Source organism: Arachis ipaensis, chromosome B7, assembly GCF_059453495.1.
Source record: "Arachis ipaensis isolate K30076 ecotype BB chromosome B7, ASM5945349v1, whole genome shotgun sequence".
Lineage (NCBI taxonomy): Eukaryota > Viridiplantae > Streptophyta > Magnoliopsida > Fabales > Fabaceae > Arachis > Arachis ipaensis.
Window position 1 is genome coordinate 141566697 of NC_142442.1, and position 27964 is coordinate 141594660.

At 33.1% G+C, this 27964-nt stretch overlaps 5 protein-coding genes and 2 non-coding genes across 10 annotated transcripts; 4 read left to right on the top strand and 3 right to left on the bottom strand.

The window, feature by feature from the left end:
• Positions 1-1808: 1808 nt before the first annotated feature.
• On the bottom strand, positions 1809-5577 carry LOC107606288 (uncharacterized). Its single transcript, XR_002350601.2, has 5 exons — positions 4967-5577; positions 4409-4542; positions 3952-4070; positions 2198-2300; positions 1809-2095 (listed from the first exon to the last, which is right to left on the bottom strand). It is a non-coding gene; the product is annotated as an uncharacterized LOC107606288 (transcript).
• Positions 5578-7338: 1761 nt separating this feature from the next.
• Positions 7339-8192, top strand: LOC107606291 (17.9 kDa class II heat shock protein). The gene has a single exon (XM_016308333.3). It carries the CDS (start codon positions 7499-7501, stop codon positions 7973-7975), a length of 477 nt encoding a protein of 158 aa, XP_016163819.1. The 5' UTR covers positions 7339-7498; the 3' UTR covers positions 7976-8192.
• A 597-nt stretch (positions 8193-8789) lies between these two features.
• Positions 8790-12371, bottom strand: LOC107606292 (S-adenosyl-L-methionine-dependent methyltransferases superfamily protein). Of its 3 annotated transcripts, none has more exons than XM_088493654.1 (13): positions 11986-12371; positions 11850-11908; positions 11706-11756; positions 11449-11584; positions 11267-11352; positions 11064-11162; positions 10865-10918; positions 10305-10449; positions 10018-10079; positions 9784-9871; positions 9472-9546; positions 9236-9397; positions 8790-9143 (listed from the first exon to the last, which is right to left on the bottom strand). In XM_088493654.1, the coding sequence occupies exons 1-13, from the start codon at positions 12245-12247 to the stop codon at positions 8980-8982; spliced, it is 1443 nt and encodes a 480-aa protein (XP_088349780.1). In that variant the 5' UTR covers positions 12248-12371; the 3' UTR covers positions 8790-8979. The 3 variants fall into 3 exon arrangements, with proteins under 3 accessions (XP_088349780.1, XP_088349779.1, XP_088349781.1); XM_088493653.1 differs by having other exon boundaries at positions 11706-11774; XM_088493655.1 differs by lacking the exon at positions 10865-10918 and having other exon boundaries at positions 11706-11774.
• A 5695-nt stretch (positions 12372-18066) lies between these two features.
• LOC107608493 (putative WRKY transcription factor 51) lies at positions 18067-19886 on the top strand. The gene is made up of 3 exons (XM_016310268.3): positions 18067-18402; positions 18885-19023; positions 19387-19886. Exons 1-3 carry the CDS (start codon positions 18114-18116, stop codon positions 19505-19507), a joined length of 549 nt encoding a protein of 182 aa, XP_016165754.2. The 5' UTR covers positions 18067-18113; the 3' UTR covers positions 19508-19886.
• A 128-nt stretch (positions 19887-20014) lies between these two features.
• TRNAI-AAU (transfer RNA isoleucine (anticodon AAU)) lies at positions 20015-20088 on the top strand. The gene has a single exon. It is a non-coding gene; the product is annotated as a tRNA-Ile (tRNA).
• Positions 20089-20326: 238 nt separating this feature from the next.
• Positions 20327-23292, top strand: LOC107606295 (S-adenosyl-L-methionine-dependent methyltransferases superfamily protein). Its single transcript, XM_016308337.3, has 8 exons — positions 20327-20595; positions 20686-20794; positions 21662-21886; positions 22059-22158; positions 22242-22352; positions 22469-22552; positions 22642-22700; positions 22799-23292. Exons 1-8 carry the CDS (start codon positions 20403-20405, stop codon positions 22989-22991), a joined length of 1074 nt encoding a protein of 357 aa, XP_016163823.1. The 5' UTR covers positions 20327-20402; the 3' UTR covers positions 22992-23292.
• A 68-nt stretch (positions 23293-23360) lies between these two features.
• LOC107606296 (protein phosphatase) lies at positions 23361-24709 on the bottom strand. 2 transcript variants are annotated; one of them, XM_016308338.3, is made up of 4 exons: positions 24522-24709; positions 24339-24423; positions 24148-24235; positions 23361-23538 (listed from the first exon to the last, which is right to left on the bottom strand). In XM_016308338.3, the coding sequence occupies exons 1-3, from the start codon at positions 24608-24610 to the stop codon at positions 24149-24151; spliced, it is 261 nt and encodes an 86-aa protein (XP_016163824.1). In that variant the 5' UTR covers positions 24611-24709; the 3' UTR covers positions 23361-23538; position 24148. The 2 variants fall into 2 exon arrangements, with proteins under 2 accessions (XP_016163824.1, XP_016163825.1); XM_016308339.3 differs by lacking the exon at positions 23361-23538 and adding an exon at positions 23559-23682.
• Positions 24710-27964: the final 3255 nt, after the last annotated feature.

Here is a 27964-nt window from a genome sequence, read left to right on the forward strand (position 1 = left end):
GGATTTAAAATCATCCTTAATGTTTTTTTTCGTATTAAAATCGTCATTTTTAATAAAATTTTTTACTTTATTACTAAATTACCCTTATTAATAAAAACATTATAAAATTAAAAAAAAAAAGAAAACACGGGAGGGGCAGGGGAGAAGGGAAAAGGGAAGGGGGAAGGGGGGAGGGGGATAGTGGCGGCGAAGGGGGAAGGGGAAAGGACGTGTGGGGGGAAGGGGAAAGGGGGAGGAGGAGGGGGAAGGAGACGGCGGCGGCGGCGAAGCTTGCAGCCGCCGTCGTCGTGGTGGTGCCGTCTGCCGTTGGGGATCGCGAGGGAGAGAGGAGACGCGAGCCACTGCCGCCACCTCCACCTCGCCGCCTCCGCCTCCGCCTCTGCTTTCTTGCTTTCTATTTCCTGTTTTCTGTTTCTGCTTCTTGGTTTGGTGTTGTTTGGTGGTGTTGTTGTTGGTGGTGGTGGTGGTGGTGGTGTTAGTGTTGATGGTGGTGGTGCTGGTGGTGGTAGTGTTGGTGTTGGTGGTGGTGGTGGAGGAGGAGGTAATTGTGTTGGTAGTGGTGAGGATATTTTTGTCCAAAAAAATTAAAAGGACGATTTTAATATGAAAAAAAACGTTAAGGATGATTTTAAATCCAAAATTACAAAGGGGACGATTTCTATTCGGACCCTCAACGTCAGGGATCAAAACAATACTTATTCCTAATAACAATAACAACGAAGCAAGGGAGTGTCACATCTGCCAAGGTTTTGCATATTGTACTCGCATTATTTTTTAATCTAACAGGTTAAGAAATGGTTCTTTAATAAAATGTTGGAACTGTAAGATTTTGATGGACAAATTCTGAACAAGAAAGAGGTATATCCTAAAAATTTTGGGACAAAGTTTATGTAAACAAAAGAAATAAAGGTCTAAGCTTTAAGATCTTCAAGATCAAAATTTAACTCTTTTGACAAAACAAGCTTGGAGAATAATAGAAAATTCTGATTCGATATGAGTAAATATTTTGAAGATCGTCTATTTTTTTAAAGGAGAATTTTGGAAGGCTAAATGCTATAGTAATGCATCTTGGAAGAGTATAATACAAAGAAAGGGACTTCATTTGAAGACATGGTAGATGGAGTGTGGGTGATGGGTCAAGGATTAACATTTGGGATGATTATTGGGTGGTTGATGAGGTAAAAATTCAAACACAAGGAGGAACTGAGTTGAATTATTTTAGTGAGTTGTTGAAGGATGGAGAAAGGTGGGATATGAGGTAAGATTGAAGGGGTATTTAATGATATAGTCAAAGTCTTAAATTCTTAAGAGTCCTACAAGCATTTTGAAAAAAGAAAATAGACTTATCTAACCATATAGGAAGGATGGATGCTATAGTGTCAGAACTGGATACCACATAGCTAAAATGGAAAGTTAGGGTAGCAAATCGGAAGAAGCTTCATCAAGTATGAATTTGGAAGAGTTATGGAAAGAGATATGGAATGTCCAAACTATCTAAAGGATTAAAAGTTTTATTTGGAGAGTAGCATAGAATATATTATCAATAAATGAAAGGTTGTTTAAAAGAAAAATGGTCAATTCTCCTATGTGTCAAATTTGTTTCAAGGAACCTAAGACCATCGAACATATATTATTATTATGTCCATAGACGAGGACAACTTGATTTAGTAGTCAATGCCAATATTGTCCCTCTCAGAAACACATTGCAAGTTTTGGAGAATAATTATTGCAAAAAAAAATTGGAGAATTAAGGAAGAATGATGAGTTGACAAAAACGAAAGGATACAGAAAATGGCTTTTCTAATATGGGAGATTTGGAAATCCATGAATCATGCCATTTTCAATAATAAGGATGTTATTAAGGCCATAACATTAGAAAACCAACATAGAAAAACAATTGATCAACCAATCCAGAAGCAAACAGAAAATAAAAGACTTAAAGGGAAGCTAGTTACCTAGAGACTTCCACCAAAAAATTGGCTAAAAATGAATGTTGATTTAGCTTTTTAGAAAGTTTCTGACGAGGGAGAAACGATAGTAGATACGTGGAACAACTTTGGAAGATTTCTTATTGGATCTACAGATAAAATCAAATCTGTATCCAATATTGTAGCAGAAGCGTTAGCAACAAGGAATACCTTAATTTTAGCAAAAAATTTATAGCTAGATATAATACTAATTGAGTCTGATTGCTTACCTTTGGTGTCGGTCAATAAATCAAAGAGTAGCCTCTAAGAGATTAATCCGATTTTGTAAGATATTTTTGAGCTACAAGAAAGCTTCAATAATTGTGGATTCACCTGGATTCCAACAAAAGGGAACCGATTAGTACATACCATAGCAAAATTAGCAAATACAAATCAATTGGGATAGAGGTGGTGCACTGATCTACCACCGAAAGTGAAGTTAACTAGGGGCATCTCATGGAAGCCATGGAGCTTTTTCTCGGCGCTGGGATTCAAGTTCAACACATCGAGAGAGATATGATTAGTTTGGGGTTTGAGTTCGGGCGGGTTGGGGTTGGGGGTTCGAGTAGGATTTTCGGGCCTAGCCCAAAACCAAAAAAAAAAAAAATAGAAATGGTTCTTTGCGGATATGAATTTTTTTTTGGGACAATTTTGCAAATATGAAGTTAATTGCATTAACAAGTGGAGTAAACACTACAAAAAAGTGCTAATTTGCGGCGGTTTTTTTCAAATTTGCAGCGGTTTTTGACTCTCGCAAAAAGTTATGTCGGTTCAAAAAACCGCTGTTATCTGAGATATTGCGGCGGTTATTGACCCCTGCAATTAGCGACGTTTTTTTTCAACTTTGTAACAGTTTAAAACTCCCACAATTTGGTAAGTCAAAATTAAAAAAAAAAATTGCAGAAATTTAAAACCCACAAATTAGTGACCCAATATTAAAAAAGAAGTTAGAATAGATTCAAACATTCATAATATCAAACAAGTTAATTAAATACATCTATTTTAAAACAATCTTCTATTATGTCATTCTCACAAAATGTGTCATAAAATTTACACTAAAATCAAAGGATTGATGAAAAAATGAAACCAATTTAATCAAACATAGTATATGATTGCCAATTTGATTGTCACTAGCAGATTCTACACAAAAAGAAATATACAAATGAGTATTAATATCCACGGCAAAAAAGTTAACAATTATTTAAAACTATGAATATGATGTCCTGTAAAGTTAACAATTTAAATTATCATTGAACTGTGAAGACTTTTAAATAAAAAATTTGGTTATATACTACCTTTCTAAAACGTTGTCCTGTGAAGTTAATTTGTACCATCAATGAGCAAAAGATGGTGAAATTCATTTATAAACATGCAAATTATAGAATTGAATTATAAGTTGAGGTTGTGCACAAAAATTTCATAACCAACTCAAACCTAAAATGGTGATTCTAGAAAATTACAAGATCAGAAATACAACATCTAACTTGCATTAGCTAGGAATTTCTATAATTTTAAGTTCTTTCACAACAATGTTTTTCTTCAAGTTAGTATCATTTGATATATGTTAAAATAATTATTGGGTTTAATTACTCTGTCAATTCCTATAATTTTACTGAATTTTCAATTAGGTCTCTATATTTTTTTTCTTTTTGATTGAGTCCCCATATCATATCAGATTTTATAATTAAGTCCCTACCGTGACAAAAATATTAGAATTAACGGAATATTCTGTTAAACAAAATAAATTAATACTTGACTGAATATTCTGTTAATTTCAACATTTTTTGTCACGATAGGGATTTAGTTACAAAATCTGATATGGCATAGAGACCCAATTAAAAAAAAAAAGTATAAGAACCTAATTGAAAATTTGATAAAACTATAGGAACCGACTGAGTAATTAAACCTAGTTATTGATTTTTACAAAATACTAGTCACAAGTGACAAGTACTTGGATTTCCATGAAATAGTTTCAAGTTCATACCGCGCTATTTGCACATATAACAAGTTCATAGCGACCATCCCATGAACTGCTCTCCACCTAATTCACGCAATTGAACAAAGCTGTTGTTCCAGCATAGCATGCATTTGTTGAATCAATACCTTCAATGTCAGTATTATTACTCTTGTAATTGTTACATGAGTTAATAAAAGATGTAGGAATTACATAAGCACATACAGATATATTTCCTTCTTTTTTATCCTTTTAAATTTTGGCTCATCTATATTTCAGAAAACAATAATCGGGACAAAAAGGGCAAGAAAAAGGGCCATAGGTAGTGTTGCTGCAAGCTTTTATGTTTGTAAAATTTAACATAAGTTAATATTTAAATATTATAAGCAGAAAGGTCTAGAATCTTTTAAAGTGAGTCCCCAACAATATGATGTTTGTTTCTTATTGTCGATACTCAAAATCAAAACAGAAAATGAGATAAAAATACCTCAAAGAGTTACATAAGGAAGGTTCTTAATGGATTTGCTTTTATCAATGACAATTTCACTACCAACTTCCATGCGTCCAATTTGTTTTGGATCAATCTTATACTTTTGAAGAAGCGAGGATACAGCTGTCAAGCTGCAGTTTAATAACCCAAAAAAAAGTAAAAAGAATAATATTAGAAAATAAAATAAATAAAATCACTATAAGCTAAGTCAGCAGCTCCATCATACAGGTTCACAAAGTAGCATTGGTCAACTATCAAAACTGAAATAAGCAACATCCCTTTTTGATGCACAAATACTTAATTTTCACTCATCTATGTTTATGTATATCAAATATTATCACCCTAAACATGTTAAATTTGTGATTGATTTCTTTTAATAAAATTCTCTTAATTATGTATTATTTATATAAAAGAAATTCCTAATAAATAAAATTTATTTCCTCTTTAGAATCTCATTACAACATATTATCCTCTAACCAAACTATTAAAGAAATTCAAACTAATGATAAATAGGATTGATATATAGGATATGACAATGAAAAATTGGTAAATGACCTCATAGAGATAACATCTTCAACCTCAGTACAAAATTTCAAGCAATCTTGTCCAAGACTAATAGTGTATTTTCCTTTGCTGGCCCCATCGTGAGTCTCCAAAACTTTCTGCATCAAAATCACGCAACACCCCACAAATCAAAACCGTTAAAAATTGAACTTTATCTAGAAATATCAAGGATTCCTACATTCTTTGGGTGGAAAGAAGTCATGAAAATTAATTCAAAAATAAATACCAGCAAGAAATTAACAGAAGTAGAATAGAACAGAGTAGAACACAACAACGTGCTTGAATAGACAGAGTTAAACTTCGAAGGGCAAAGAACCAAAAAGTAAAAGCATCAGGCAGCTAGAGTTTGACTTATAGAAACTCATAATAAACCCATCATTATAAACTAAAAAATAGAACAACATCATAATAAACCAAGAATTGAAAGCCATAAACCAAAAATCATAAACCAAAAACCCAAAATAAATGTTATTCCCTGAAGTATCTCTATCTGAAACTGAGATCTATTGATCAGAGGCAGAAACCGACGAAGAGGAGGCAATAAGGACGCAAAAGAAATCTTCGATTTTTTATCTTGAAAACAAATAAATTCTCGACTAATTAAAAATACAAAAGCGTCTTTTACTTTTAAAAATATGAGACATCAAAATATTTTGTATTTTAGAAATTAAAAAATAAAAAATTTATTTATCTTTTTTTTCTAACAATAGTTAACCCGCCACCCGAGTCCAAGAAGCCCAAGACCATTCGGCTCTAGGCCTATTCATGTTGCTTCCTCCGATAATGAGGATGTTTATTCACATCTTTTTTGTGTTCAATCGTGATATTTATGTCCTATTATTCTTGCAGTTTGTTCTTCTTGATCTCTTCTTATTCTTATTTCTTCTTCGAGCGTATATACTCTACGTGCATGTCTCATATATGCGTATGTTATGGATAATTTGTTTACGCACTCTCACATATATGTTATTATGTTTCTCTGGTGGCAACAATAATTGGTGTAAATGCTTCCTCACATAAATCAACATGTTATATACTAAATATAAGTTATCATAGATAAAAAAAATATAAGTTATCATAAGTTATTATTGCTTATTAAAATACGTATTTAGTTTACCAAAAAAAAAAAAATACGTATTTAGTATTTTAAAAAAATTATTATAGTATTATAAATAAGTTTCGTTACTTTTTTTTATTGTAGATTTGTTTTTTATTATAGTAGATTTAAATCTATAACTAATTATTTAATTAAAAATATAAATTAATGTGTATATATATATATATATAAATATATAATAACTAATTTAATAATTGATTTTTAATGTGCATAAAATATTTTTGTCAAATTAATGGTATATTATATTTGTTTCGTATATATTTTTAAAAATGATGTTGTTTGTAATTTTTGCCTTTTTTAATTTTGGTCTTGTCGACATAACGTTCACCGTAAAAAAGTTATGAAACAAAAAATTCCATAGCAATTCTTTTATATTTTTTAATACATTAAAAATGTAAGAAATGAATTTAAATTTTCAAAAGTTACTATATATATTGTTAACAAGTATCTTAATTAATATCTTTTTAATTTTATATAAAATTACATCATATCTAAAAAAAAGTAGAAATTGTTTTTTAAATAAGCGGATGAGTCTTGCTAGAGAGTCAATGAAATATTTGTACAATGTGTACAATGGACTATTGAGTTAAAAAATGAACATCACCCATACTATCCAAAATAACCAATCGGATACTCTTAATCTTTTGGATATAGAGTTCTGATACAATATCACTCATCTCAAAAGTTTCAACCGATAGAAAAAGGTAACACTAATAATTATATCTCTAATACTAAATTGGATATCCTTAAATCTCTATTGTACAAATTGTACAAATATTTCATTGACTCCCTGTACTTTCTCTGAGCGGATATATAGCCCACTCTATTCTCAAGCAAAGAAGTCCAATACAAATCTAGGTTCCGCCCCATTTCATGAGATGGTTCATGGTTATATGAAAGAGAAATTTTTTATTAAAATTTATTAAAATGTCTATACAAAATATTTGACACCACAACATACTCGCTATTCACCTCAATTATTCAATAAATAAACAATAAAAAAAAACCCTTCAAAATGAATAATTGTTTGCAATTAGTTAATTTTAATTATCTTGATCCACTATGTAATAGGTGAGACAGCCAGATAGGTAGGAGATGGGCTTTTAAAATAGAAAAAATCGGATCCCAGAAATATGATATTGTCAAATGACCCAAAAATAAATATCTAATTGGAATTATGGATTTTGGATGAGTCATGACACATGAGTCCATAGAGGAAGTGCTGTGTTCTGGATCCTACTAGAAGCATGGGGGAAGTTACGAAACGAACCTCCCAGAACTTCTTTTCGTCTCCAGAACCTCCTATTTTCTTCTTCTCTCACCTTATATAAATATATCCAAACCTGTCACGTTCTTCTCACTGCATAGAAACAAACAAAATCTTCAAAGAAACAACAAAATTCGCCATGGATTTCAGGTTGATGGGACTCGATTCTCCATTGCTGAGCACCATTCACCACATGATGGATATGAGCGACGACAATGCCGACGCCAAGAACATCAACGCTCCCACAAGGACCTACGTGCGTGACGCGAAGGCGATGGCGGCTACTCCGGCCGACGTGAAGGAGTATCCTCAGTCGTACGTGTTCGTGATCGACATGCCGGGACTGAAGTCCGGTGACATTAAGGTTCAGGTGGAGGACGACAACGTTCTGATCATCAGCGGCGAGAGGAAGAGGGACGAAGAGAAAGAAGGTGCTAAGTATTTGAGGATGGAGAGGAGGGTTGGAAAATTCATGCGCAAGTTTGTGTTACCGGAGAATGCAAACACTGATGCTATTTCTGCTGTGTGTCAAGACGGAGTTCTCACCGTCACCGTTCAGAAGCTTCCTCCTCCTGAGCCTAAGAAGCCTAAGACTATTGAGGTTAAGATTGCTTGAGTCTGCGGTTTTCACGGCCATTTTAAATAACTATCTAGGGTTTCCTTCTTCCTCATCGTCATCATCTTTGTGTTTTGTGCTTTTTTTTCCCCCCTTTCTTTTTAGGTTCTGTGTATGCCTCTTGGTTGTGATGACTGGAAATATGATCATTTGATGTGATCATTTTATATGATGTTTGTTAATGCATATGATTGTCCATCTTGTTTCTTACATCCTTCTGTTATTTACCGATCTTGGTAATGTACCAGCTTTTTGCGATATTAATAATCGGTTTAGAAGTTGATTAGGAACAGGGAATAAGATAAGAATGTGAATATAAACATAAAATAAAATAAGCTAAACGACAAAATCAACTGTGATGCTGAACGTACTCATCAACATGGATAATTTAAAAAAAAAAAAAACAAATAGGTATAAAATACATTTAAATTTTAATTTTTTTTTTTAAATTTGAATATTTCGATCCTACATGGTCTATTAGATTTAATAAAAATTTAAATATATTTTTAAATTTTTAAATTTACTAAAAAAGATCGTTTTCTAAAAAATAAGAGTACATAAAAAAATTTATATTTTGAATAAATTAATTTTTAAAAACAAAGTACTAATAAAATTTTTTAATGTGAATAAATTAATTTAAATTAAATTGAGATTAATTTAAAAATAATGTTTGTATTTTTTATTCTGAGAACTTTATTAATATATTTTTTTAAAGATTAATGTTTGAATTTGTAACTTTATTCTAAAAATATTAACTACTAAAGAGCCAAAGTTTTAAAAGAAAGCTTATTTTTAAAACCGCAGCGCAATGAAATAAGTGTAACAACCGAGTTTCATTGAAATATGTTTTGTTTCCAATTCTAAAACATCTCAGAAATCAGAATCGCCAAAATTTTGTATGTACAGCATGTTTTGTTTTAGGGAGATTGGCATCGACTTAAAGAATGTCACATTTTGTGTCTTCACTGTATTGTCCAACTCTTGAATTGTAACCACCAACGGGATCAAGGGCCGTTGAGCCGGTAATACAACCAGGTTCTGAAAGGATCAGTATGAATGCGGGGAAAGAAGTGTTTCTTCTTCTTTTGCACATTTTTCTTCTTGGCAAACAGAGCAATGAAGAAGCCCTCGCCGTCTGCGGCAGGATCTGTCCGAACCAAGTTTTCAGCTGTTTGTGGTACGGAAGAACAAGCAGAGTTGATAGTTAAAACCTCAAGAGTAGGTTGACATTTAACAACAGCATAAGGGTGGTGTGCTTACAGCCTTTAAACACAGGTAGGCCACGACAGTGCCATTCAGCGAAGGGATTCACAAGTTCAAATCCATGTGATTCGGCAATGGGAAGAACAGATTTGATGACATCTTCATTCTCAATTTGGTTGATTGAACATGTGCTATACACAATTTTTTCAACTGCTGGAACTGGGAACATGCAAGATGGTGTTAAAATCTATATTAATATCTACGGCAGAAATCAAGGAAGGATTCTAACTCACAGCTTAAAGCATGCTGCAGAGCCTTTCTCTGGAAAGCTGCAAGCTTGTTCAATCTTTCCATATCGGTATCCTGACCTATTGCAATCAAAAGTTGACAATTATAAAGAGAATGCTCTCCTTGAATTGTAGCAAGTTGAAACCTGAGTTCTGGAGTGCTACAAACAAGCCATTGCACAGCTTATTCATGATCTAGAAATCTAATATAGCATGCTAATTGGAGAATTTGACCTCATTCAGAGGTATATTATTATGTGCAGAAGTTGATAGCTCTGTAGATACAATTTAAATATAGAAGGTAGAACTAAATGTAACCTGCTGCTTTAGATGGGAGCAGATGGTCTAATCTTGAAGCAGCAGTACCAGAACCAGAACAGGAAGGATCCAAAAGAATAGCCTTCACCTGCAAAGATAAATATGATAATAACTAAAGTCCGCAGATGAAAATGAATAGATGAATACAGCAACCGGTCAAACTAGTTAGGTCATTCCACTATACGCCAAATGAAATATAAGAACCCAAAACTAGAGATCAGGAAAAAACCCCACCTTAGAATATGAAGGTGCCTTGGGATCTATGTTCAAGAAATCCTCATTGAGAACATGTATGTCTGAACTTGGGTTAAGTTTGAGCGATTGCAACACTGACAATTCATTTGTATAATTATATTCTCTCACTACCATGAAGGCACCATGATATAAATGCGGAAAAAGCAATGCACATGACTAGTTAGCACAAGTGATTAAGTAAAATTAGTGTCAACAATTATGACATCATAAGGGCCATGCCGGTTACCAGATTAAAAGCCTCAGATTTTAGAAACATTAAAGGATACTAGAAGCCCCGGATAGTTTGATAGTCTCTTTCAAACGCTTAATCCTTTGTTTATTCAGTTCACATGCTATAATCCTACCCTTCCTCTTCATAAGGGCGGCTAGGTGGACAGTTTTGTTTCCTGGAGCAGCACATGCATCAATAACCTTGAAATACATTTAAAGGGCAAGATTAGATAGGATTGTAAGAAGTATTACCTAAACGTCGAATATGCAATTCACATTTGTCTTTCCTAAAAACTAGGTTGGAGTGGGGTTCCCTATATGACTTCGATGATGTTTTACCATAAACTAACTAGTAAAAATTTTTTGACTAGGTAACAAAAATGATATTTTATATGATATCCTAAATTTCCAACGGGATGCTACTTATCTTAAAAGGACTTGACCCATATAAACTTCTGTCAACATTGATTAAAATATACCTATTTCACTTTCTTCAACCTTTGTTAGAGCCTAGACGATTAGAGAGGGCATAGAGTGGAGAGCACCTACCAGTGGATTAAAATTTGTATCACAAGTTAAACTTCTTTAAATCATTGTATGTAATGCAGAAACTCACCTCCCATCCTGGTTCAGGGTTGAGGGCCGGTGCTACCATGGAACTCGCCTTACCCTTAACATAGGTTTGTCCCAATGTTAGTTAAAGGGCTACCAATAATAATGGATACCAAACACTGCCATGTTTATCCCATGGAATTTATTCACTATATGTTTTTATTAGAAAAGGAATGAGGGAGGGAGGAAGGGTAAATTCCTACTTGCATAAAGATACTTCCATTGTTGACAAGGGGATGATCATGCAAATCAGTGCCCGGTGGGAGTATCAGCAAGTCAGGCAGTAAATCATCTTTTTCAACCTATTTTGACACATCAAAGTTAAGTGAGCATACATTCAAACAAATGAAGTATAGCTACTAACATTTTATGAATTCATCTATGAAAAAGATTTTGACGAAATTACCGAGTACTTTTCCTTAAGCTCAAGTAAGGCAGAATCGACATCCAGCTTGAGCGTATTGACGCGAACATAACGAGGCAGGGAAACATCTGCATAAGAACAAGGAATCTCCTGAGTAAACTATGCACCCATAGAAAATTAGACCATATTTGAAAAGAGTGCATTTTGTAGATATGACAACAAACCAGGAAGCTGATTCAGAGCAATCAACTGTTCAACGTTCTTCACATTTCTCCGTAACAAAAGCTGTTTCAAAGTGGATTGTAGTGCGTTCTTATGTCGCATGAGATACTTCTCTGCATCACCAGCCACTGCAACTGCCTACAAATACATGTTCACTGAAATCTACTCACATAATTACCTCATATAAATCAAACCATGAATGAATAGTAAACTGTGAAATAAAATGGCAAAGAGAACTCAGAAAGTAGAAACCCCTAACCTGGCCGAAAAGAATATCATACACAATGATGTAAACCAATTCTTGTTGTCTCTGCAAAATCAACGGTAGCTGAAATCTAAAGTTTCTTTTTATTTAAAAAAAAAAAAGTGATTGAAACTTGAAAGTGGTTATTAACTTGTATACCTTCCACTTGGTGTTGAGTATAGAAGAAGCTTCCAATACATCTTTAATAATGGGAAGATCTGAGAAGACAACAAATAAAGTTGAAGAAAGAGAGAAAGAGTGTGAAGAATGTGAAGCAAATGTGAGAAACGGTTACGTTTGAGAGTCTGACAAATGAGGGCGAAAGTGGCCTTCTTGTTCCTGACGGAGGGTTTGTAGATGAGGGATTTGATGGAGGCCAGTGCACGGCGGTTGGCGTCGCCCTGCAGAACCACTCTGAGAACCTTCGCCGCCTCTCTCCGAGCGAAGTACGCCGACCTCTCTGCCCCCTTCAGACTCGGTTTCTGCTTTTCTTGAGTTCCATCGCCGCCATCCTTCGATCTGTTATTCTTCTGCTGCTTCGTCGGAACACGACCCATTCCCGAGGGTTTTTCGAGGGTTTTTGAGCTGAGCTCAACCAAATGACTAACACCGCACCGGTAATCGCATTTTGCGAACAACGGCTTCCTCTTTGTTTTTGTTGTCGTTTTACCGCATTTGTGAAACGACAAAAGTTTTTATTGTCGTTTAATGTCCTGCAACTGCAAACACACGAAAAGATACTCAAGTCCAGTCCAATAAAGTTAGCCCAAAATTATGACCCAACAGGCCCATATTTTTCATGACAAAAACAAAAGGCCTTTGTGATTCTACTAATTTTCTTGTACTAAAAAGTTTGATAATGTAGCACTTGTGTGAGTAATATTGGTGTGAGCTAAAAACACCATCTGATTTCAAAGTGGCACGATCTAATTCAAAAATTTCACCTAATTGAGCACGTCTAGTATATTTTTTCACAGTAGCGGGATCACTCTGTTTAGTATTACTTTATATATATGATTGCTTTAGTCCGTCCCACTTCTCTTTCTTTCATGTTGTCACCAGCGCTACTGGGAAAGCAATAAGTGAGACAGAGGTTACTGGGGAAAGGCGAGAAAGTCAGTCCATCAAACCATTTACTTCGTAACCTTTACTTGGAAGACTAAACTCCTGAAATAAGACAACACAGGGGGTGGAGTGAGCCTAGAGTAGAATAAGACTCCCTTAGAGACTCTCAACTCATACCAGGGCAGGCAGGGAAAGACTGAGACTACCGATACCGAGCGGGGGTTGATGAAAGATCACAGGATAGAGACCTTACGGTTGGTCTCTATGCCTGCTTCACTTCGTAGCATTAAGGGGACAGGACCAACTAGAGTTAGTCGAGTAGTCGGTTTACTCATCTGCTTAAATAACTGTCCGGAATTTGAATCCCTTAACATACTTCTTCTGATAGATCTGAACTTTTGCTTTGGACATTATAACCTTCAAATATCCAAGGACTTCAAAAGATAAAAATGACAAAAATATTTTTATAAAATTTTTAAATGTGACAAAAATAATAAAAGAAATCTTTCTTTTTTCATGTCACAAGTTTGTAGAAAAATCTGGTTAATTATTTAGATTATGCATGCAAAAAATCAAAACAAAATTCATCCTTTAATCCTCTCTTTTCATTTTCTTTTAATTTCAACCATTTAAAAAATACAAAAGACTTTTTAGCGTAAAGTTATCAAATTTTAAAGATAAAAATGTCAAATTTTTTTAATCATACTTTTTAAAAAACAAAATCAAAATTTAATTTTTAAAATTTTTTAGTAATACTACATATCTAATATTGAGTTATTTTTGTATGCGTTTAAATATTCTTTAAGGAACTGTTGTCGCTTTGATTTTTCAAGAATAATTATGTTAACGTTAAATTTTTGAAAATAATTTTTGTGGTTTACTCTTAAATATCTTTAAAAAAAAAACTGATAAAAGGTTTATATAATGGACACACACATTTCAAAGTTTTTTAATAGAGTCCTGTAGAATACAATAGGCTATATGAGTTACAAAATGAACATGGCTATGAGTTACAAAATTAACATTACCGTTTTAATATTTAGAATAACCATCTGAGTATTAGGGATAATAAACATCTCATGTCATAAAATTACTATTCATCCCAAAAACTTAAGCTGATTTTGAAGTTCACTAAAGATCGAACTCTAATACATTGTCATAATACCACTCATCCCAGAGGCTTACGCTGATGGAAAAAGGTAACACTAATAATTATATCTCTAATATTCCCTAAACTTCCATTGTACGTATTGTACAGATATTCCATTGACTCCTCATACTTTTCCTTTTTAATATTAAAGAAAAAGATGACAGAAAGGAGATCATTCATTTTTATATGGCCACCGAAATCATATTTCTACATGTTTGACTGTAAAATTATAAAATCATATGGTTGGCCGAGCAACATGCTGTTGCTCTTTTCTCCACGTAGTGAAAGTTTTATTGTTATACTTCAACTATGATATTTATTTATTGATGTGTCTATTTCTGCATTACCTAGAAATGATTATGATCAACAAGTCTAATTGTAATATTTGAAAAATAATGGAGAGTCTCGGAGTCATTTTACACAAAAGTTAAATGGTTATTGAAATATTGATATTCGTTAGTTAGTGCCCTATGTATGTATATCTTATTTGTGGAAGTATAAATTAAGGTAAAAGCTCAGCCGTTAAATGAAAATTTAGTCAAATCAGTGAAATCATTTAACGGCTCTGAAGTATCAACTTCACGTGAAGTCGACTGTACCTGAGTTTTCACCATAAATTAAATCTAGAAGATAGAGACACTTAAGCCTTAAAATGAAACAAACACACAAGCACCAGGATAGGCATTTGTGCGAGGATGCTTCCAAGAAACAAGGTTTATGATTTGACATTTTCCTAATTAGGATGCGAAATTGACAAAGACCATAACCTCAACTCAATGAAATTCATACTTTGTGTTGGAATATTAAATTCTTGCGACAGACACTCGATGTAAAATACATCATTCATGATTTTTGGTAGCTGTACTTTTTCGAATCAAATAAGGTCCTTCCGTCATCGTCATGGTACTCCAAAATAATAGAACTCAGTGGAAGATACATGTGAACTTTCCCCGGTATATATTTCATTATTATTTCTAACTAATAAAAATAAATATTTAATTTTAAAAATGTAAAATAATTTTGAGTATTTATCTATTTTGGTTTCTAAAAAATTTTAAATTAGACACTTTAATTTTTAATTAAAATTAATTATCTGATTAGTTCCTAATAATTAATTCCGTCAGCTATTTGGGTTTTTTGTTCCGTCAACTCTAATGAAAGATAAAATAGTCCCTAACAATTCTAACAGGGACAAAATAGTCTCTGATCCCTCTGTTCGAAAACGACACTGTTTTTCCCCAATTTTTATTATATCTCGCATAACCTTAATAGTCTAACATTGGAACTTCAAGCTACATAATGCATACTCTGCACCTTCAATGTTCACAAGAAGAAAAATTCTCAACTTGTTCTCAACCAATTCATACTATGAAAACTAATGACCATATCTCTCAAGTACTTGTCATCTTCGATAGATCTCATGAATCTAGACAGCAAATCCAATTTGTTAAGACCCGTCGTCATTGTCACTATTTCCCTCCTTATTTGCCCTATCATCTCCATGGCCACATTGTCCACCACCCCGATTGCTTCCTTTAGCTTCTTCTCTCCTTTCTATCTCACCTCCTCTCATCAGCTTGGACTCCGAGAGAGAAGGAATGAAGCACTCGGGGTTCATTTCAAATAAGAATTTGCATATAATGTCGAAGGATAATTTTTTCATAATGTCTTGATGTCCAACAATCTATATTGCTTGCTGGAGAGTGGAGAAAGGCATGTCCTTTGAGTAGTTGTGGAATTTGGTCTTTAGGATGTGGTGGACGCTATCAGGGTTGGAGGTGATGCTGTTATCGAGAACGTGGAGGTAAATGCTTTTGGTGGGTGAAGTGCAGAGGAGGTGGGTATACCAGTCATAGATATTTGAGAAGTGTGTGGTCCATGACATGTTGAGGTAGGTGTGACATGCCATAGCTTGATCTTGAAGATGAAGAGGAGAAAGGGAAAATGGAGAAGAAGATTGTGAAGGTGAAGAAGGAGAGTCTAAATATTAGGGTTATGCGATATATGATGGAAATTGGGGGAGAATGGTACCGTTTCCGAATAGAAGGGGTCATGGACCATTTTGTCATCCGTTAGAGTTGACGGAGCAAAGAACTTAAGTGACTGGCAGAGTTAATTGTTAGGGACCAATCGAGTAATTAATTTTAGTTAGAGGCTAAAGTGTCTGGTTCAAAATTCTCTGGGGACCAAAATGGGTAAATACTCAATAGTTTTATATGTGCATTTTATTATATAACGTTATATTCGTATAAATAATTATATTTCACATTGACTGCGTGAATAATCATCCAAACAAATAAATGTAATTGTATGACTATATAAAATATTCTACAATGTCAGTGTGTTAAAAATTAAATTATAAAATTAAATAATTTAAAAAAATTAAAAATATGATAAAATAACTAAATATTAGATATATATTTTTAAAAAAAATTTAGTGTAATTTTTGTTAGAATGATTAAAAAAATAGTTTTTTATCTTTATAATTTGGTAAGTTTAAGTTAACTGATTTCTTTGAAAATTTTTGTGTGAAAAGAAAACATTTTAAAATAAAGTCTAAAGTCAAATTTAACTTTAATTTTTGCATATAATATTTAAATAATTATCTAAATATTCTCATAAATACTTAAGTTGTTTGTCATTGTTAAAAAGACGGTATCTTTTGTTATTTTTATCATATTTTAAAATCTTTCTAAAGCTTATGATGAACTTTTAAGTTTCATATTGACAGTTTATAGGCTTTTATCATTTCTTTTTGGGACCATATAATTTGGTGACAAATCACTTCCTCTAGTCCTTAAAATGCTATTAATCACTAAATGATTCTTATATTATTCTCTTGTTGTTAAGATGCTAACAAGTACTAAATTCTTGTGCTATTGGCAGTTATTTTTTGTTTATAGGGTTTTATCACTTTTGAACCATATAAATTGGTAAGAAATCAATTTCTCTCTGGTCCCTTAGATGTTAATAATCGCGAAATTCTTGTGTTATTTGCAGTTATTTTATGTTTATAGACTTCGACTTTTACCTTTCCTGGGACCATATAATTAATTTGGCAAAAAATAACTTTTTCTGGTCCCTAAGAAGCTAACAATCGCTAAATTATTGTGTTATTTGTATTTATTTTTGTTTTATAATCTTATAGTTCGTTTAATTAACACATATTTGTACACTAATTTTTGTTTAAAAAATGAGTCTATAAAAGCTCTAATTGCACAAGGTATAAAAAATAAACTCTTTACATATTTTATTTCATATTTTTAAATATTAATAATTAACTGATATCCAAAAATAATAAATTTTAACGGCATTCTTTTTGTTATAGAGAGACTAATTATTATTGTTAATAATAATGTGCAATCTATGACTAAAAAAAAATAAACTCTTTACACCACAAATTTTTGTAAATGTCAATACTCAATAGTACTTGAATACATATACACTCCTCTATATTTATATTAAAATTGTATATTATTCTTTTAAATTAATGGCAAAAACATTCATTTAATTTATTAGGTTTAATTACTCTATTGGTTCCTATAGTTTCGCAAAATTTTTAATTAGGTCCCTATACTTTTTTTCCTTTTAATTGAGTCGTTGTACCAAATTTTTTTTAATTGAGTCCCTACACTTTTTTTTCCTTTTATTTGAGTCCCTGCACCAATTTTTTTTAATTGAATTCGTATACAATTAAGCCAATTATTACCAAGAGGGACCTAATTGAAAAAAAAAATTGATACAGGAACCAATTAAAAGAAAAAAAAGTATAAAGTCCTAATTAAAAATTTTGTAAAACTATAAGAACCAACAGAATAATTAAACCAATTTATTAATTAGCAAGCACAAGTTAAGATAAGCATGAAGCTTTATTGGCGTGGGGATGGAAGGAAGAACTTGTGGTTTGAAGAAACTTGAGTCAAGCTTCAAGAATACAAAGTCACTATCACTTTGGAGTTTTGACTTGTATTTCTTCTTAATTAGCTATGTGTGAACATAGTAAAGGGATTGGTCCAACCACGAGATTGCATCTTCAACTTTTACAAATATCATTATTTATTACCAAAGTTAATTAATTTATTTGGCAACGACATCAACATCAACATTTCTTGATTTAAATGTGTCCCACCACTCTAATTAAAGCTTCCTACTATGATTCATACGAAGGTTACCATGAAGTTACCTACCTATATATATTATATATATGCATGCATTATGAGATTAATGTTAGCAATCGATTAATTAAGATGAGTAGTGATAAGAATAAAAAAGCAGCAGATTCACCTGAAAACGGTGATTCCACCAACCAGTGGTTCTTTGAGCTCTCTGACTACTTGAAGCTGAATGATGATGATGATGATCAATGGCCAGATGATGATAATGTTCCACCACCACTACCAGAAGCAGAGCCATTATTTTTTCCCAATACTAATGAAGTTGGAGATTTTGGAGCAAGTGGCAGCGGCAGTAACCACCTTCAAGGGTCTTCTAATGCTCGTAATATAACTAACTGATGGATCATATATGCATGAACATATACCAGAGTATCTTTAATTTAATTAGGTTTAATTACTCTCTCAATTCCTATCATTTTATCGAATTTTTAATTAGGTTTTTATACTTTTTTTTTTCTTTTTAATTGGGTCTCTATATTATATTAGATTTTGTAATTAAATCTCTACCATGACAAAAACGCTGAAACTAACGGAATATTCGATTTAACTATACAGAATATTCAGTCAAGTATGAAGTATATTCATTTTGTTTAATGGAATATTTCATTAATTCAAATGTTTTTGTCAGAAACTTAATTACAAAATCTAATATGGTATAGAGACTCAATCGAAAAGAAAAAAAAAGTATAAGAACCTAATTGAAAATTTAGTAAAATTATAGGGATTGATAGAGTAATTAAACTATTTAATTAGTATTAATTATATACATATTTATCCTTGTTTGGTTGTATTTATGGCATGTAGGAGAGGTTAGTGGAAGTGAGAAGAAAGATGTTAGGGAGAGAGTTGCATTCAAAACCAAGTCCGAGGTTGAAATCATAGACGATGGTTACAGGTGGAGGAAGTACGGAAAGAAAATGGTTAAGAACAGCCCAAACCCAAGGTATCTTGGTAATTTGCTTATTTATTTAAATTCTATTAGAATTTAGATTGAAAAATGCATGTTGAAAAATGATTATCTGGAGCATGAACATTTGCAAATAGCTTTGGATATAATATTAGAATTGAAATTGAGTATGTTTAATTCAATCTCTAAAATTAGTTCAAATAGTAAGAGTAAAAAATATCTCGCACTTACAAATTATTTAAAAGTAAAAATTCAGGTGCAGTAAACTTTACGTAAAATTGACTTATTGCACATGAATTTTCACCTTATTTAAAGACTATATTCTTAAAAGATCATAGACTTGTAAAAAACTCCAAAGTGTAGAGTGTTAATATATAGATGTGGATGATGATGATGCAGAAACTACTATAGGTGTACAGTGGATGGATGTCGGGTAAAGAAGAGAGTTGAAAGAGACAGGGAAGATCCCACATATGTAATTACAACCTACGAAGGAAACCATACTCACCCAACATCTTAGAAGAATCTCAACCAACAACCATTGCATACTATATGGAATTACCAAACAGAGCAAACTCATCTAGCTTTTGAAACCAAAATCATCATTCAGATATCTACTACCTCTGCTTGTGGTATTCCCTATATATATGCATGCTTTGTAATGTTCGCTGATTCTCCCCATCCCCTAGCTAGGATAGGTTCATTCCCTAAGTATTTTTTTTCTTAGTTTTCATCAGCAAAATGTTTCTTATTGGAATTGGTTTGTGAATTTTGCGGTAAACCCGCAATTTTGTTGGTTATGTTTTTGGTAAGGAAAAAAAAATATAGATTTTAAGAAGTTCCAGCCAAAAAACACCAACGTATATATAGTTTGTTTAGCATATATATTCGAATCAACCGTTTGATTTCAACGAGAATATTGGTGATAAATCGAACATAACATCACAATTATATATACACAATCACAAATACTTGATGCAGAGTTAGTATGATTTTAATAAAATATTTGAAACAATTGTTGTCGATTGGCCTATTAGCTCAGTTGGTTAGAGCGTCGTGCTAATAACGCGAAGGTCGTAGGTTCGAGACCTGCATGGGCCACTCATTTTTTAATTACGCATACATATAATAAGGCAGCACTAATGGCTAATTTAGGCTGTTAATATAGATTACGTTGCCTAATAGCCGGAAAGTAGAAGAAGGACTTGATGCAATTAGTCCCGAAATGAAAAAGGAAGAGCCCAGCCCAATCTTTTCAAATGACAGAAAAATAAAATTAAAAAAAAAAAGGCAGAAACGTAGGGAGGAGGCGAAGAGCAATATAAAGCGATAACGTGATACGAGGGCACGTAGCAACTACCAAATCAGTTTACCATCACTACGAAGAAAGAGAAAAGAAAACAGAGCGCGTGGCGATGGAAGGCAAAGGGTTATTGAAACTGCCGTATGATACGACGGTGAAGTTTATGCTGGCGTCACTTGAGCGTAACCTCCTCCCAGATGCACTCATTCGGACACTCACTCGCGTCCTTTTGTCCACGCGCCTTCGCTCTTCCTACAGGCCTTCCTCCCACCTTCAGCTCTCTGACCTTCTCCATTTTGCTCATTGTCTCTTCTCTTCTCTTCTCTTTCTAACTCACTAACTAACTTCTTCCATTTCATATTTAACGCATTTCACTTTCCACATCCCTCCTTCAGCTTTGCGAGAGATGCCTATTGCAGTCAACACTGATAAGCCCAAATCTCAGCACTATGAATTGCCAACCTCTTTCTTCAAGCTCGTCCTTGGAACCAATCTCAAATACAGGTCATTCCTTTTATCTTAATCTTCATTAATTCACACAATTGTAAACTTGGAAGAGAACACTGCAATTATTATGGTTAGAACTTAGGACTCCAAATTTTCCCATGTGACTACTCTAGCTTATAAAGATACATGTACGTGCATAATGGTGCTGTTTCGTTGAAATTTAGAGTTTGTTTGTGAGTTTCTAAGAAAAGATCTTTTTTCGAGTTATCTTTTTTTAAAAGATTTTATAAAAAAGTAAAAGTAATTGGTATCTCATGCAAAAAATCTTTTTATCTATCAATTATGTATGTTTGGGTATAACGATATAAAAGTACTTTTTTGTTTATTTATTAGATGAAAAATATCTTTTTTTTTTGTTTTTTAAGAGAAAAAGATCTTTTAAAAAAAGTAATAAATTACAGCTTCTCAAAAAAGATTTTTTTTTCTAGTGCTTTTATTTTTACTACTAGAAATTTGTCAAACACGTTAAAAAATTAAAAAAGATAAAAAAAAAATTTTTTTTTTATCAAAATAATAGCGCCCAAGCAAACAATTAGTTATAAATGAATCCTCTTTGTTGCACAATGTATATAAAAGGGCATGTTCCTTTGCATGAAAAAGAAGTAGAGTCTTCTAGCAATGGTTGAGTGGTCTCTGTGTGACCTCAAAGTCACGGATTCAAACGGTGGAAACATCCCCCAATGTAATTAACTAATTATCAGGTGAGACTATCTACATTATACTTTTTGGGTGCGATCCTTTTTCGAACTCTGCATTAACACGGAATGCTTGTGTATTGGACTACCCTTCTTGTGCATAAAAAATTGACAAACAGAGAACCTATATGGTTAATATAACATACCCTATATGGATGTACTGGTGCAGTTGCTGTTACTTCTCTTCTGACTCTCAGACGCTGGAAGATGCTGAAGAAGCAATGTTAGAACTCTATTGTGAGAGATCAAACCTGAAAGATGGTCACACAGTCCTTGATGTTGGATGTGGTTGGGGCTCACTGGCTCTTTACATTGCCAAGAAATACAGTAACTGCAAGGTTACAGGAATATGCAATTCCGCAACCCAAAAGGCTCATATTGATGAGCAGTCCCGGTACACATTCCTTTTGATATTATATACTTTCATTTCATGTGCTTTATGCAATTAATGTGTGTCATATAGTTCACAAATAATTTGACTAGATGACTCTTACATATGGCTTCTACATTTAGCTTCAATTGCATGATAATAAAAGATCACTTTATTCCATCTGTTGTATTGTCAGGGATCTTCAGCTGCAGAATTTGGATATCATTGTTGCAGATATTAGCACGTTTGAAATGGAAGGTTCCTATGACAGAATATTTTCCATAGAAATGTTTGAGGTTAGAATCTGAGCGCATACAATTCATAATCTGCATTGAATCTGTACCCTCAAATTCTAAAGTCAGTATTGACCTTGATGCAGCATATGAAGAACTATAAAGATCTTCTCAAGAAGATATCCTCATGGATGAAAGAGGATAGCCTTTTATTTGTTCATTATTTCTGCCACAAAGTATTTGCTTATCATTTTGAGGTAAATTAAACCTGATATAATATTGATAAACAACTTAACCATCTTGATTTCTTGGTTGATTTGTCTATAAAACAGTACATTAGTAAAACTAGTAAGGTTTTCATATGTGTGTATAGGACAAAAATGATGATGACTGGATCACTAGATACTTCTTCACAGGAGGAACTATGCCTTCAGCAAATCTACTACTTTATTTCCAAGTGAGCTTGCTATGTAACTTCTTTTATCATTGTTCAAATCACTTATAAATTGCATTCAGATTTAGCTAACATATGACTCATGTATGCAGGATGATGTTACTGTCCTCAACCATTGGCTAGTAAATGGAAAACACTATGCACAGACCAGGTTAAAATAAATTATTTTACAGCAATCTTGTTATATTCCATCCATGGTTAATTTGATTTTAAAGCTAATTTGAACTGAAGCAAGAACATATCCTGCAGCGAAGAATGGCTCAAAAGAATGGACAAGAATATCACCACCATAAAGCCTATTATGGAATCAACTTATGGCAAGGATTCAGCTGTTAAGTGGACAGTATATTGGAGAACATTCTTTATAGCTGTTGCAGAACTCTTTGGATACAATGATGGTGAAGAATGGATGGTTGCACACTTCCTTTTCAAAAAGAAATAAACAGAAGAGCTGAAATAAAAAAAGGAGATTGCTAGGGTACCAACATTTTTAGTAGAATAAAATAGAGAGTTGGCTAGTGTTAACTCAAATACAAGACAAATAAGAGAAAAAATATTGGTTCCCCAACATTTACATGCCTTACTAATTGTTCTGTAATTTTATCATCTTTAGATTCTATTTGGTTGCCCATCATGTAGTATATGTCTCAATCTTTTTTTAAATAAGAAACCTAATGCCAATATCAACACTGGTGGTTCCTCTTAAACTAGTACTATATCTTTACACTGATTTTGATTTATAAGTTCATCTCCAAAATGTTATATAGAATAGATAAATATTTTATTTTGAAAATGTGGTCCAAGAGACAAATTTATCCGAGGTTAAAAATAGGATATTGCATCCTTAAATTTCATCTGTTCTTTACATTTTCTTGTCTAGAAAATAGATTGCAGCCTCGAAGATCACTTGCTCCGTTCAAAGACCTAACAAACAGGTAACGGAGCATGATACCACATCAAGATTGGCCTTCACATGGATAAGCTTCTTTCTGCATCAAATTTTCAAACCCACAATTAGTAGAACATATAAATTCTGCAGCTGCAAATCTTGTATCTTGATATCTCAGTGTTTGCATTACTTTGGTTCCATCCATCATGTTATAGCCTATTAGGTAGCGTTTGCTTTGAAATACCTTCAAAAAGTAAGGACACAGGGGACTGAAATTTTTAGAGATGAAGACTGAAACTTTAATAATATTTTATACCTAAAATACTTTCATTTCAATTAATTAATTCCAAATTTACCCGCAAATTAAATTAGAGTTTCATTCTTGTTTCAATTCCTGTTTCCCATTTTGCACCAAACAGAATACTGAGATTTATTTCAATCCCTGTCTCTTAGTCTCTGTCTTTCAGTCTCAGTCTTTCCGTCTCTGTCTCTCCACCAAACGCTACCTTAGATATTCTGTATTTATGTAAATACATATATTTATTGTTTACCTTATTTTGAATGTGTATTTTATATTTTAAAATGAATTTTATATTTGGTGGGTATACCATACTATACACTTAACATGATTGATTACTAATTATTCAACAGCTACCTATGAACCTAAAGAATAAAAATGGTAGTTAATAAGTGAAGGAATCATCATCACCTTACTCATTAGAAGGTTTACTCAAATGGTTTTGATCAATTTGTTCAGCTTCCAAGAAATGACTGAGGAGTTTATCATCCAAATGTTGCTGTCCAAATTTACAGAAAAAGAGAAAAAAAAAAGCCTCATGGTTCATTTCATTGGACAAATTAAAGAAACAAATAAAACAAAAAGAATAGAAGAGGACATACAGAAAGGCAAGCTCTGTACTTTTGCCACTCCGCAACACATTCTTGTTTGTCCCAATGACCCTTCATGAATTTCTCCGAGTACCACCTTCAAGAATGAAATTAGGGTTTAAGATAGTAAATAAAAGGTGATTGATAAGAATGAAAGGAGGATTGGTGAATAGCTTGATTTGATCTAGATGAAACCTGTTGAAGCAATTGTTGTATGCGTCTCTAAGATGGGAACAAGGAGAGGTTGAAGAAGAGGATTTGGAACTTGTTTTCTTCTCTTTCATTTCATTGATTAGAGCTACAACGCAGTCTCCCTCTCTCCCTCTCTCTCTCTCTCTGTGGAGTCTTTGTCTCAGTGCGGCGGTGGCGAAAAAATTTCAACACCCCTCTGCCGCCGCACACATCACGTGTCATCATATTATAAAACCTTGTTCAAGGTTTAATTTTTTTTTTTTTCGGTATTGTGTCTAAAACTCTAAATAGTAAATACAAAATTAGAGTAAATAGTTAAATTAATCTTTAAAAGATTATTCATTTTTTAAATTAGTTGTTAAAATATATTTTTTAATAAAATTTGTCATTAGAAAATTTTGAGTTAGTTATTTTAGTCTTTATGTCTCTTCGATTGCTAACAGCGTCAAAGTTTGTTGATATGACACGTTAAGTGATATTACAATATATACATAGTAGTTCTAATTGGCGAATAATATGGTAAATTTATGAAATTAGGTCAAATAAACTCCAAATTGAGGTCGAGTTAGCAATTGAAAAAACTATTTGTGATGCTATTAATATCTAATAGTGTTGGCAAACCAAATTGTATTTGGAATGCAATTTGGATATTATTCGCTGACCGGATACTATATAAAGAGGAGAAAAATATTGAAAAACCAACGTATTTCACTATGTGGTAAATCATTATCACATGTAGGACTTTACTTGTCAAAATCAGTGTTTACCTGTGGACAACTTTATGTTGTTTTGTCAAGAGTTAAGAGTCGCAATAACCTGAACGTTCTAATTCTAGACAAAGACAGCAATCCAAAGTCATCAACAACAAATGTTGTGTTCAAAGAAATTTTAGTAATATTTAAGTAAACAAAATAGTATTTTTATTTTAGTAACATGTTATGATTTACATTTTTGTACAAATATTTATCATAGATATAACTAATTTATCTATAACTATACTTTTAGACTTGAAATGAAATGTGTAACATAGATAGGGGTGGCAATGGGACGGGTAGGGGCGGATTTTTGCCCTACCTGTCCCTAGGAGTGGCAAACAGGCCTAAACCCGCCGGGCCGGCCCACGTAACTCGCCAAAAAAGTGGCCAGACTAAAAAATTGGGACCGCCAAATAGCAAAAGTCCGCCTAACACACAGTGCTTAAAAATAGGATGATATTATCATTATATTAGTATTAGAAGCTTCTTGAATAATATTATAAGGTTATCTGGTCAGTTTTAGTTAAAAATAGAAAACCGGTTTAACCGGGTTCACAATTTACTGGTGCAGCTTAGCACCAGCACTCTCTGATGACTTTAGCAATGCTAAGGCCTCATTATACATGTTTCATTCTCATAATAAATATGTTACTAGTGTCATTTATGCTAGTAGCTCAGAAAATAATTTTTAGAGATGTTTTCACAAGTGTTCCGATACACCTAGTTTTAGTAGATATACATCTGAGATATTTTAATATTATTTTAATCCACCTCCAAGCCAACCAATCACAACTCACCCTACACCCCCAAAACCCCCAAGGCTGGCTCATTTTCACTTTGTGGCCGAAAATAGGTAGAGAGAAAAAGAGAAAAAAAGTTCTTAGTTCCAAATCTTCAAAGCTTGATTTCTGCTGAACTAAAACTCAAATCAAAATTCCAATCCGACCAAAATGATCCTCTCTTCTTTCTCTACATGATCATATGACTTATCAAGGCTGGGATCAAGGTGAGTTGGCTGTACCATCTCTCTTTTGATTAAGTTTCAAGGAAACATGCTTAAATATGTGTTTTCTTGATGTGATTTAAGAGGAAAAAGTGCTTAAGGACCACCTGAAAGTTTGATTGAATTAGGAGCAGCAAGACCAGGTAGGGTGCCACGAAATTAATCTTGATTATTTGTGTTTGAGATGTGTGAATGTTGTATTATTTGGCTGTGCTAAAAATTGGTTGCATATATGATTGATTCTTAGTGAAAATTTGGTGAAATTTTGATGAAATTTGATGAAATTCAAGCTTTAAAGTTCATGTTCTTGGGCAGCTGGAAAAACGAAACCCTAAGCTTAAATTGAGGTTCAATTTGTGTTGAAATCATGTAGAAAAGATGGGGTTTTAGTGGCTGCTAATTTATTATGAATTATAGTAAAAATCGGTTGCTGAAAAGACTGAAAAACGGGTAAAAACAGAGAAAGAATCTGAAGAATTTATGAAGAACATGAAGAACACTTTGAGTGTGGTGAAGAACAATGAAGAACACCTTTTTGATTCATAAAAGGGCAAGGAAGTAAAATTTTTGGTGTTTAAGGGGTTATATGGTAATTTCTGGAAGTTAGGGTGGTAAAAGTAGAAATATTAAAAGTTACGGGTGGTAAAAAGTGAATTTTAAAGGTTAAAGGTTAAAGTAAAGTTAATTTTCGAAAATATATTAATAAAATAATAAATAATAATAAAATATTAAATAATAATATTTAATTAAAAATAATATTTTAATAAAAATAATAAAATAATGCGGAAAAGGCAGTTTTCTGTAAAAGCTTTAGAAAGACAACTTTAAGCGCAGAATTTCATAATTATCTTCATAAAACACCTAGGGAGTGGTAAAAACATATTAGTGAGGCAAAGATAAATAAAAGATAAAAAGTTGAAGAAAAGATAAAAATCGAAGAAAAAGTCTGTAAAGTTTTAACAACAGAGAAACAGACAGAGACTAGCGAACGAACTAGGGCAACATAGTTAGTTCTTGATTTGCGAATAGGGTTAGGTATTATATGAAAAGTTAAACTGTTTCAGTATAGACTTAATGAACCTATACTTGGGGCAGGCTAACTAATCATACCGAAATTTAAATAAGCTTTAAATACATACGTTAAATAGAGAAAGCAGAATAAAGTGAGGAAGCGCAGAGAAAGGAACAAACAGAGCAGAATAAAGAGACAAAGCGAAGAGAGTAATATGATAAAGAGTAGAGGACCTATTGAGAGGTCATCTGTTGCATTAAGGCAACCTCAGAGATATCTATATGTTCCTCTACTGCATTGTAGCAGTCAGATAGATAATGGTGCAACCACTGAGAAACGCTTTCCTGCGGTACAGATCCATATTTTATTTCTGTAAGGCAGAGGGGTTATTTCCTGCTACAGAAGTACCGTGACCACCTGTTCCATTTCTGTAGTGGCAGAGGGGTTATTTCCTGTATACAGAAGGTGTGTCGGCATACAACCCTGCAGTGGCAGATGTGTTATTTCCTGCGTGCAGTGGACCCTATGGTGGCAGAGGGGTTAGTTCCTGTACACAGGGGTATAGCCAACAGGAAAGCCATATCCAGACAGAGGTTGCTGGATAACGTCGGGAGCGGGTAGAAACCGACAAATGAGCTCATTACCTGCACTAGGACTAGACATGCATCATTCTTGT